General features: G+C 46.0%; 1 protein-coding gene across 4 annotated transcripts in view; it reads left to right on the top strand.

The window, feature by feature from the left end:
* The window catches only part of CRACR2A (calcium release activated channel regulator 2A), a 195,130-nt gene that overhangs the window by 128,312 nt on the left and 54,535 nt on the right, over positions 1 to 12,283 (top strand). For all 4 annotated transcript variants that reach the window (XM_053555623.1, XM_053555621.1, XM_053555624.1 and 1 more), the window contains 3 exons: positions 2,409 to 2,520; positions 3,609 to 3,777; positions 9,109 to 9,255. In XM_053555623.1, coding sequence (XP_053411598.1) covers positions 2,409 to 2,520; positions 3,609 to 3,777; positions 9,109 to 9,255 — 428 coding nt within the window. The remainder of the gene's footprint in view (positions 1 to 2,408; positions 2,521 to 3,608; positions 3,778 to 9,108; positions 9,256 to 12,283) is intronic.

Genomic DNA, 12,283 nt, shown 5'->3' on the forward strand with positions numbered 1-12,283 from the left:
TGCACAGTGGAAGCAATAATCTGGTTGCCCTCTACCCTGCTGATGTAACTTAGTTCACAATATAGACAGCACCAGGCGCCCAGAAGACCAACCACATTCCGATAAGTTGGTTTTACATGGCTCTGCAGGCCCGAGGAGAGAGATAAATAAATAAAATAAAATAAAAAATAAAAGATAATTATGGTTATTAAGACTAAAAGACTTTTCAAGTAGGGCCAACAAAAGAAGGTTCAAGAGTCTTGTGCTGCACAGCTTGCAGAGGAGGTTGAGGAAGCAGGCAGAGCTAATTTACCAGCACAAGTGGAGTAAGAAGTCCTGGGAACATATAATATTGTTTTCCTCATCACTACCAAAAAAAAGGTAACTAGCTTGAGAGATGGAAAAGAAGGCTTGGGATTAGATAAGAGGGGGCATTTGTGGTTAGAAGTGTTGTTAGGTTCAGGAATGGTGCCCACGGTGAGGTAGGAGGTAGCCTTTCTTGGCTCACACTAACAGGTGAAAAGTGTGTTGGGTAGTTTGGGTGAAAGGCAAATTGAAGGTCCCACTGACCTCTGACATCTAGAATTTCCTTCCAGCTCATTTCCACAGTAGCTACACCACCACGTTTTAGTCCAGCAATCTCAGGCTGAGGGTGGGAAAGGAGGAAGGATTATCCCAAGGAAAGGACTAGAATCTAGGCACTGCAGGAGCTCCGGTTTTCACCCTACCTCCCAGGTGATGCCTTTGTTTCCAACGGAGCTAATGAACTTCCTGCTTGCAAAATGGACTCCCTCCTCACCCACTGTTCTTTCTGTGGCTGTTGAGACAGCTGGTTTATGGATTGTTGATAAGCCAGAGATTCTGCTGAATGCTAAGCAGACGCCCTTCTAGCATTGTTGCACACTCCCTTGCTCTCCTTCCTTTTTTGAAAAGCCCATTCATATTTAATTCACTGCTTCCAGGTGGCCTCCACATCATCCTGTCTTCTCCCTTTGTAATGCATCACGGTCTTCTTAATGCATGTACCTTCCATCTGATCAAGCCAAGTGCTCTTGCCGGTTAGGTCTGGGCTTTCACACCTGCCAGCTTTTTTGATTGTTCAGACAGCTATATACCTTCCTTCCTATAAAGCCCCACGTTCATTGTCTTCAGCTGTCTGTCACTTCCACACAGATGTGTTTGTGCAGATACTCTGTGGGTACCTGGGAGGAAGGGAGTGGTCAACTGAGATATAATGAACTCCCTCGGGGAGCCCTCATCTGGAGACTTAGATAATTAGGGTACAAAGGATGCTTGTTTCAGCAATTCAAATTAGCCATAGTCTGGGGCCATTGCACATTGGCAGAAGGCCAGAGGCAAGCATCCACCACTCAGCCACTTTGCTCTTTGTCCTTATTACTGGCCTCTGCCCATCCCTCCTTGGAGGGTCCCCGTCAGCCCAGGACTCAAGTTCTGTGTTTATCTATGACCTGCTCACATCATCTTGTCCAGTCCATTAAGACACGATTTTGGGGGCCTGATACCTTAAGCCACGGGCAGTTGGCATTTTATCAGGAATTAGTTATCAGCCTGCAGGGAGCAGGCACAGACTAGGGCCTGGATGTGGGTCACTGGGGTGATTCAGCATCCCTTCAGAGCTGAAGGACCAAAAGATGTATCCACAGAAACATGTAAGTGCAGCAGGGCAGGAGGGGCCCCCAGCAGGGAAGACCTGTGAGAGTCAGTCACCCATACCTGCATCCTGGCAGGGGGCAGCACAGCAGAGGAAAGGGGCCTGGGAAAACCCAGGAAGACTGGATATGGAACTTAGCTCTTCCCTTTCTCCCTGAGTGGCCTTGAGAATCAGTGAACTTCTCTCTCTCTCTCCCCTCCTCCTGCCCTACTCCTTTTTATTGAATTCTGTCTCCCTGCCAGGCACTATGTCATATGCTTTCTACTCATTATCTCATTTAATTTTCCAACCCCACACCGTGTGGTTATTAGCCTGCAAATATTTGCTCCTGTAAAGCTTTGTCTTTTACAGATGTTGATCCCGCTGGCTTTGGAATCAGACCTGGATGTGACTCCTGGCTGTGTCATTACTAGCCATGCAACTTTGTGGCCACTAATTTAACCTCAAATGTCATCTGTAAAATTGGAATAATAATGCCTACATCAAAGGATTGTCATAAGAATTAAATACAAATGATACTAATATATTTATTTCTTTATAAATCACCCAGCAAGCTGCCTACCACATCAATAGGCACCCAACCAGTGGCAGCTGTTGTCATATGCACAGGAGGAGAAGGGGTGTGAAGCAGTCTGGATGCAGAAGTTTGCTCCTGGATTTTGTAAACTCTAGAGATTTTTTGGCATGAGTCTGTGCAAATCCCAGGTCAGCCTCCTGTGCGTGGCTTTGTTAACTAGGGCAGTCTGGGTTGTTTCAGAGGCTTCATAAGGAGTTGCCGCTCAGCCTGGAAGAACTGGAGGATGTGTTTGATGCCCTGGATGCTGATGGCAACGGCTTTCTGACCCCAGAGGAGTTCACTACTGGATTTAGTAAGTTCGGATAGATACTGGGGACCCAAGGTCAGGGATCTACCTAAAGCTGTGTAATGTACATTCCTGCCCCCTCTGGATCTGGGGGACCATGTAGTAGTACAAGCTTTCCTGCCCTCCTTTCAGAGATCCAGAGCTTGAGGTCTCTAGGCTCTGGATTGTTTTGGCTAATTCACCTGCTTACATCACTGCTCTCGCACTGCAGCCTGTACTGTCACTGCCGGGACCCCTGCCACCCAAAACTGGCAAGGGGGAGAGATGAGAGATCTGGCAGAGGCTTAGCAAAAAAGGGAGCTGTGATGAGATTGCAGCCCCTCCTTTTCTGCCTTGATAGACAAAAACATGGAGAAATCATGGGATGTCTGGGTGGCCACTCCAACCCGAGTCTGGTTGCATCTTCCAGTTTGCAGGATTCTAGCCATCACAGAAGTTTCTAGAGGGTTTGAACAGACCATTTATTCTCAAAGTAATGAGGACGACGGAGAACTGAGATTGTGGAACAAGATAAAGAAACCAGACGCACTGTCAGATCAGATAAATCAACAGGCAAATTTTATCATACATTTGCCTCATGAAAAGGAGCATATAATTTTCTTAGGAGTATCTGATCCTTCTCTGACCTCCAAGAGCTTATAATTAACTTGGGAGGATAAGATGTATTGCTTTAATACTAGGAGTTTGAACATGGAGAAAGAACACTGGAAACTGTTCAGGAACGTGTAAATGTGAAGCCTAGGCTAGTGAGGACCAAAAAGGATGTAACACAGAGCCTTGGCAATCAGGTGGCTAGGGGCCCTGGGGGGAAACCAACAGAAAGATGCACTGTAAGCCAGGTTGTCACAGGTCGAGGACCACAGAGGAGCCACTGTACCTGCCATGCCTTCTGCCTTCCCCAGGTTCTCTGTGGCAGGTTGCTTGTGGAAGTGGAAAAGACATCAAATCCAGAACGTGGTATCCATGGATGTTTGTTAGGATTTTCCCTTGATCTTCTCTCAGAGGACTCTCAGATGATCCCAGGCAACTGAGAAAGCTGAGCTCTTCCCAGGTGAGTATGGTCTAATCCAGGCCTTGTGCCTCACACCCTGCAGGTCACTTCTTCTTCAGCCAGAATAACCCAGGTCAAGAAGATGCAGGCGAGCAGGTGGCCCTGTTCCAAGAAGAGCAGGTGTATCAGTCCATGGGAAGCACAGAGGAAGATGGGGAAGCCCAGTTCCAGATGCTAATGGACAGACTTGGAGCCCAAAAGGTTTTGGAAGAGTAAGTAGTGACAGAGATTTGGAGGATGGAGTCTAGCCTGGGAAGAGGCTTTTAGTGCCCATTCAATAGTTAGCTTCTGTTAAACACGGAGCACCAGAGAGTGGTGCTGCCAGCCAGGAGCACTGCTCCTCACAGCCTTCCCTTTACAGTGACCTGTCTCTGTGCTGGGCTCTGTCTCTGCCTTCACAGTTTTTCCTTGGGAAACACTCCTATTCTCCTCTCCCGTTCTCTCCACTCTCCTCTTCCTGCTGGGTTTTCCTCACAGTCCCTGGCTCAGGCTTGACACACACACACACACACACTGGGTGTGCTCACACATCAGGGGTCTATACCAGGCCCTCAGGGGCTTTCAGGGATCTCTCCCTGAGAGTCCTTTCACCCCGGTAAAAGCTGGGTGTCTAGGACCGCAGTGCATCCCAGCTGCCCCCAGCCACATGTGCATTCCTGGCAAAGTCCCCACATGTGGGACTTTGTATCCTTGAGCAAACCAAACCTGCCAGGAGGACGAAGTGAGAAATTAACCAGCTTCTACCAGCCCACCACTTGGATAATCAGTGGCTCAGCTGAAATTTTAGATGGCTGGAACTTCAAACAAAATATAATATCACAACACTTTTTTTTTTTTTCCAAAAAGTGCTCTGTTATGAAGAAACACATGGATCTAAGCCCTGGTACTTAAAGTAAGGTAAAGCAAAACAAAACAAAATAAATAAACAAAAATAAAATAAGTGATCTTATAGCTCATAGAAACCAAACAGTGGGCATGAAAAACATGTACTACCTTCTGCCCCTTTTCCTATCGCCTTTGGCCTTTTCAATTTGGAGTCTCTAGGTCTTGGGTTGCGTGTGTAGCTGCTGACCAGTATCAATGGCGGTGGCGGAAGAAAGCACCTGGGCAGGCAGGGTCAGCAGAGGGTGGGCAGGGATGGAGCACAGGGGAGTGGGAAGCTCGTTATCAGGTGCCTGACTTAGCTTCTCCGAGGACAGAACCCCAAAACACAGTGATCACGGCAGTGATGGTGTGCAGCCACCTTCCCGGCAGGGGTCTCAAATGAGAGTTCACCAAATGTTGCTCTGAGAATCTATGTCAAAGTCCTGTACAGAAATGGGCCAAAATGAGATATCCTGGAGAAGGAAAGACTTTGGGGAAGTTTCAAGAGTGGTCTAGAAACTGATATACAGAAGATGGTGTGACCAGTGGTTTCTGTTCTCGCTGAAGTGGGCTTATTATGTTGCAGCATGAGGGACGCATTCGTGAGTGTTGAGGCTGTGAGGACTTCAGAGGTTTTTAAAGACTTTGCTCATCAAAATGGTTTGTGAGGAAGCTGTGAGAACTTCAGAGGTCTTTAAAAACTTTGCTCACCAAATGGTTTATGTGTTGTTCTAGAAGCAGAAGAGAGATGGATAGACTGACCTCTCAGAATCCCTTCTAGCTTATAATTCCAGCTTCCCAGCCTATCCTTTCATGAGGGGCTGCCTCAGTGTGGTCTAGAAGTAGTAGACTGGACATCGGGCCTCCCTGCTCTTCTTGGTGGTCTGATTGGCTAAGCGACTTGGCAGCTTAGTGGGCTTTGGCTTGTGTTTCATCAAAAAGTTGAGAGAATTTTTCCTTCTCCAGAAATCTGGGGAAGAGGTGAAATGGCCAAGACTAAGTATTTCAAAGAGCACTGGAGGAGGACCAGAGCATCTGCTGGTCTCACTGAGGACTTTAGCTCAGTTGGCCTCTGCCAGGCTCCACCGGGATGGGCAGACCTAGGCTAGCAAGGTGGACTGGATTTTATAATGTGTTTACTTCATGAGGGGGCTTCTCAATCCATTTGGGCTGCTGTAACAAACTACCATAGATGGGGTTCCTTATAAATAACAAAAGGTTAATTATCATAGTTCTTGAGGCTGGGAAGTCTAAGATCAGGTGCCAGCAGATTTGGATTTAGCGTCTGGTATGGTCACTTATCCTGATTCATAAACAATCTTCTCGCTGTGTCCTCATGTGGAAGAAAGGATGGACAAGCTTCCTCCGGCCTCTTTTATAAGAGCGCTAAGAACATTCATGAGCACTCTGCCTTTGTGATCTCAAATACCTCCACCTCCTGATACCATCACCTTGTGGAGTTGGTTTCAACATATGAATTTGGTGGTGGGAGCGGGAGACAAGGACATTCAGACCACATTAGATGGCAACCTGCCACAGGGATGGGAAGTCATCATGGTGCCTCTGGAACCTTTGGTGACATCTGTATTCTACCTATATGATGAAGTGGACACTCAGGCCATGTTCTGTGTGGGGAAATAGAATTCATTCTGGGAAACAGAGAGGCTCCTTACCTCCCATTTTCTTGTTTCCCAGATTTATTCCTGCCATCCAGTACAGTGGTGGGTTTATTAGAGATCATAATAAATACTTGTTGGGTGAACTGGGGAGTGGGTGGATGGATGGATGGACCAAATGAGTAGGTTAATGTTTGGATTGAGTGGAAGAAATGGAGCCAAAAAAAAAAAAAAGGAGAGAAAGAGAGAGGGGGAGAGGAACAGAGAGAGGGCTGGAGAGATGACTCGATAACTAATTAGAGGTAGGTCCATCTCTCAGTTGGCCTCTTCTCTGCTGGGTGCGGAAAGTAATGTCCATGCCCCCAAGAACATTGCTAACACAGCACCATCAAATACCACTCCTGAGGAAAGTTCTCAAATACAGTGCTTATTACACAAGCACAGAGGATTTCATTCTTTATCTTGAGGGTTCCTGGTCGTAGCTGCCCTGCCCGATTTTAGAGTTCAGTGGAGGACAAATCAGATTTATGTTTTTGTTTGTTGCTTTAAAGTGATTTATTTAAGGTAGTTCACCCAGGAGAAACTGGTAATGGATTTGGGGAGGCAGGATAAGGAAAGAAAGTAAAGCAAAGATGTGTGCAGTTTCAGGAAAAGCCCTGCTTCTCCAGTGGATATTATTTGTATAGTCAAGATAGCATAAACATTTTATTTACTGTCATATTTTGGAATCAGCGTACAGAGTTTTTGAAACTTAGCACTAATTACAGAGTACATCCCTAACTCTATTAAAATAAAAATAAATTTAGAAAACATTGAAAGAAACTTTAAAAAACTGTTGTGGATACAGTGAAATGGGAGTGTTCATGCCCTGTTGGTGGGAACGTACAACCTCTATGGAAAACAGTATGGGGATTTCTCAAAGAATTAAAAGTAGACCTACCATTTGATCCAGCAATCCCATGACTAGATATCCACCTAAAGGAAAAGAAGTCATTTTAGAAAAAAGATACCTGCACGCGAATGTTTAATGCAGTACAAACTCACAGCTACAAAGATATGGAATCAACTGCCAAGTGCCCATCAATTGATGAGTAGATAAAGAAAATATGGCGCACGCACACACACACACACACACACACACACATACACACACACCATGGAGTATTATCCATAAAAAAGGAATGAAGTAATGATTTTTGCAGCAATGTGGGTGGAATTGGAGACCATTAAGTGAAGTATCTCAGGAATGGAGAACTAAATATCACATGTTCTGATTTTAAGTTGGAGCTAAGTGACGGGTATATGTGGTCATGAAGTGGTGTAATAGACATTAAAAACTAAGAAGGGGGGAGAGTGGGAGGAGAACAAGGAATAAAAATCTACCTATTGGGTATAATGTATACTATTCTAGTATCAGATACACTGAAGGCTCTGACTTCAGCATGATATAGTTCATCCATGTAACAAAAAACACTTATATCCCCTAAATGTATCGAAATAAAAAATAATTACAGAGCAAAAAGGAATGGATACAAGGTAACTGAAACAGGAAAGCAAATGTTACAATTTCTAGAGAAGTGTAGGTACACAGATATCTTTATTGTCATAGAACAGAGGTCATAAGATATTTTCTGTAATTAAGTTAAACTAATTCAATGTGAAATGTACATTAAATATATTCTCAGAGTTTAACAAAACTGAAAATCAAAATGTGATTACTATATATTGAAAGGATGGAAGGAGGGGAAGGATTTATATTATCAATAACTAGAAATCAGAAAGATTAAGAAATTGAATTTTTAACACAAGACTTGAGAAGACAGTGAACAAACCTCTGTTGTATGAATGAAGTGTTAGAAAAAATATATGTGATTATATATTAAAATAATCAAAAGGCTGGTTGTTTGAGGGGGGTAAGATTTATATTTATCCTCCACATTGCTAGAATAAAGTTGAACTGGTTATTTGTAATAAATGACCGTAAGATTTCCCTTTAGCACTACTTATTTATTGTTATATAACTTTCAAACTTCCTGCCACAGCGTTCTCACAGCCTGTTAGCTGTGAGCAATTAATTTTCATTCTGTCTTTGCAATAAATCATTAACCCTATTCTCTCTCAGTTTAATGTTTGACTTAGTTTGTTCACTGGCTGTAGATTTTTTCAGTTTCTCCAGAAAGGGCGAATGGGGTCCATGGTGTGTGGCTCTTCCTTCCTGCCCTGGGGTCGGCCTGAGCCCACGTGTTTCTGCCACTGTGCTGTGCACACACATGCCCCAGCGTGCCTGTTTCCAGGGGGATGTTTCTGAGCAGGTCATTCTGTGTCTTTGTCCGCCTGCCTCCGCGTCTCCAACTCCACTTGTCTTTCCCTGTGCACACACATCTTTCAGACTTGCTTCTTCTCTTTCTTTTGCCTGTCAGTCATCCCCCGTGTCACTGGGCCCTCGTGGGGTGATGCATATTTGCTTCCATTCCTGCAGTGACAATTGCTTTCTGCCATCCATCAGAGGCATGTCTTTACCTCTCAGCAGTGAGGACCAGCCTTCCTGGGGGCGACAAGCTCTCTCCTTTCTCTCCATAGCTTTTGTCTTCATGTGCACTGGGCTCCCGGTCTCCTCTCTCCCTCCTGGCATTTTGAGATGCGCCCGAGCACGTTGCTGTGCACGCTCAGCTCAGCGCCACTAGCCCATGTTGGAAGACACAGGAGAACAGATGCAGCAGAGGGAAGTGACCAGCACAGGAGTGAGGCGGCCCTGAGTTGGACCCCCCACTCCATCCTTTACTGCTGAGTGATCTTAGTTCACTGCACCTCTCTTAGCCTGGTTCCGCATCTGTAAAGGGGCTAATCACAGCACCTGCCTGAGAGGGTTGCTGTGAGGATGAATTGAGCTGGCATGCGTGAAGTGCTTACCCAGCTGAAAGCCCTTGTTTCCTGTTAGCTACTGTCATCCGTATCCTGATCCCAGCGGTGCCGTTTCTGGCTGTTGGTTTCCACCCAGGAACCTCTGTGTTTCCCAGTAAGCCTCATTTCCACTCTCCCACACTGACGTGCCTTCTCTTGCAGTGAAAACGATGTCAGACAGCTCTGGCTGAAGCTGAAGAAGGACGAACCTCACTTATTGTCCAACTTTGAAGATTTCCTGACTAGAATCTTCTCCCAGCTCCAAGAAGCTCACGAGGAGAAGAATGAATTGGAGTGCGCCCTAAAAAAGTGGGTATCTGATGTCAGCCACTGTCTGTACCAGTGTAAAAAATAGAACCACAAAGTGCACTTTCTCTGTATCTTATGCTACAGCTTCCTGTGATGGCACCGTACCACTGTCTGCCACCGTGGGGCTGGGCCCTATGCTGTCATGATGCATCTGTTTTTATTTTTATTTTTTTCTAAGACAAAGTTTCACTCAGTCACCCTGGGGTTGAGTGCCAGGGTATTACTGCTCACAGCAAACTCAACTCCTGGGCTCAAGTGATCCTCCTGCCTCAGCCTCCTGAGTAGCTGGGACTACAGGTGCCTGCTGCAACACCTGGCCATTTTTAGAGATGGGGTCTCTCTCTTGCTCAAACTGGTCTTGAACTCATGAGCTCAACTGACCTGCCTACCTGGGCCTCGCAGAGTGCCAGGATTACAGATGTGAGCCAGCATGCCAGGCCATGCATCTGTTTTTAAGTCCTTGCCCACCTTGATGAGCACTCACCATAGGCCAGGCACTGTTCTAAATACACTAGCTCATTTAATTCTCACCACAGCCCTCTAAGGTAGGGATTGTTTATCACTGTGCATGTTCTGCAGATGAGAGAATTGATACCTGAAAGATTCAGTGGCTCCAGAAGACACAGCTTGTAAATAGTAGAGCCAGGACTCAGCGCAAGATAGCCTGGTGCCTGTAACCAGAAGGGAAATCACTGTGCCTGCCTCTGGGAAGTGAGGCCCTTGCATACTGGGTCTCCCCCAACTCTAATTGGCCCACCTTATAGAGGTATTGTTTCTATTCTCCGTAGCCCTGCTGAATTTCCCCCTCCTGGCCACTCCCTCTCACCATAGCCTCATATCTCCTCTGCTGCCTTCTTTGCCTCCAAGGCCTCTTCAGGAGACAGGACCAGACAAGTTAAACAGCAGCACAGAAAGAAACTGCTGCAGACCCGAACCCGAGTCAGCACAGGAAGGTATATCACAAAACTGGGGGTAAACCCAACAGACCCTAGTCTCTTCATGGAATTGGCATGTGATTATTAGGACTGAGCTGCTCACAGTCCGTTAACATACAGGCACAGCCACAAGCTTGCATTTCATGACACATGGAGTTAGAGTGATGTAACCTAACCTGGAGGTGAGGCCAAAACACAGGGTGAGTTCAGGGAGAACCCGGGCCCCTCCTTTGTGCCTCTGCCACGCACTCTTGTCCACACCTGGAGATTTGCTCATATTCTGTAGGAATGCTCAGCAATTCCATGGCCACATGATTCCACAGAGCACCTTGCCCTGCCATTCAGATGCTTCCAGAAAACCTTAGGGCTGCCTCCCAGATGGCAGCATTTTAGAGACTATGCTGAGCCGGTCTCAGAGAAAGCACACAGCCTTGCTGTGTAGATCATCCACCTGCACATTGCTCTGAACCCCAGCTCCTTTTCATCTTGTGCCTCCCCAACATCAATTCTAGAAATAGCTCATTGATGTCCAATGGGTATACACAGGTCTGAATAAAAGGACCTTTAGGACTGTGCATTATGAAGAAATTGAGACCAAGTATTGCTGAAGAAAATGTGGCTTAGCTGGAGGACTGTTAAGAACATTCTGGGTCTGGGAAGAGGCTCTCAAAGGTCAGAGAATGGAAAGGTTGAGGGTTATACTTCTAGGTAGCCTTTAGCTGTTAAGCCATGGAATCAGACAGAGTGGAGTCTGAATCTTGATTCTGCCACTCACTAGCTGTGCAACTTGCACCATGTTACTTAACCCGAGTCTCAGTTTCTCACCTGTAAGTTAGGGAGGGTAGTAGTATCCATCTGACAAAGTTGCGAGGATTAAGTGTGATAATGCATGTAAGTACTTGGAATAGTGCTGGCACTTAAGTTTTCAACCAATGTCATAATAATAATTATTATTTTAAATATCTTTGTCAGTCTTGGAGATTAGTCTGACTGAAGTGGAGAGTTTGAGCCTTGATATTATCAGAGGTGAAGTTTAAGGATCTCTTTATCCTTGCAAACTATGTGGTAAGGCAGTGTCTGGGGAGTGCTTTGAGCTCTTTGAAGGAAAGAACTTTCTAGATCAAAGGCCCAGCATAGGCTGTGCTTTGGGAGCAGCTCAGCAGCCTTGGAATGCCTCCCTGGCTGCCTGTTTAGCATCACTAGCAGACCACCCTTGGCCTTGACAAGCTTAGCACACGCCCCACGCCTTCCTTGGAATCGGTTCCTCATCAGCACGTCTTACCTTGTCCATTTGAATCAGGCTTTTCACTGTTTTTTTGGAGCTCAGAGGGCCCCTTACGTTGCACCATGTAGGTAGCGATTATCTAGGCACTTCCTGTCTAGAGTGATTTCCCTGAGCTCTGGCAGGGTGTCCAAAGCAGGAATGAATGTGTCTTTCAGCCTGACAGGCAGCCCCAACTATGATAGCCAACAGCCCAACACAAGCCTAAGAATTGGCATTGCATGGAGTACAGCTTAGGGGCCAGGGAAACCTTTGCAGGGAAGGGATGTCATCAATTCCTTGACCTTTCCTCTAGATCAGGAAGCAAATAAGTTCCACTGGTTTCTTTTTTTGTTTGTTTTTAGAGGCGGAGTCTCCCTTTGTCGCCCTTGGTGGAGTGCCGTGGTGTCACAGCTTACAGCAACCTCCAGCTCTTGGGCTTAAGCAATTCTCTTGCCTCAGCCTCCCATGTAGCTAGGACTACAGGTGCATTGGTGCGTCTTAGTGAGGGGCCCAGGAATGTGCGTCTTAGCACACATCCCAGGTGGTTCTGATGCAGGCAGGCTGCAGACCATGCTCAAGAAATGCTGTTTTACTCAGTTCCTCCAGAATGTATCAGCCCACAAAAGGGACACCCCAGGGTGCCATTGCAATCTGTAACGTTAGTCCTGTTCCTAGGATGAAGAAGTTCTCAGTGAGGGCTCTACGAGATGAGTCTATGGCTTAATAAAATGCATGTATTTTATGGGTATGTTATTACTGGAGGCAGAAGCACATTGTTAACATCGCACCAAGAATAAATGGAAAGGTGAGGACAGTTTGTGCTCTGTGA

This window comes from Nycticebus coucang, chromosome 12 (assembly GCF_027406575.1).
Source record: "Nycticebus coucang isolate mNycCou1 chromosome 12, mNycCou1.pri, whole genome shotgun sequence".
Taxonomy (NCBI): Eukaryota; Metazoa; Chordata; class Mammalia; order Primates; family Lorisidae; genus Nycticebus; species Nycticebus coucang.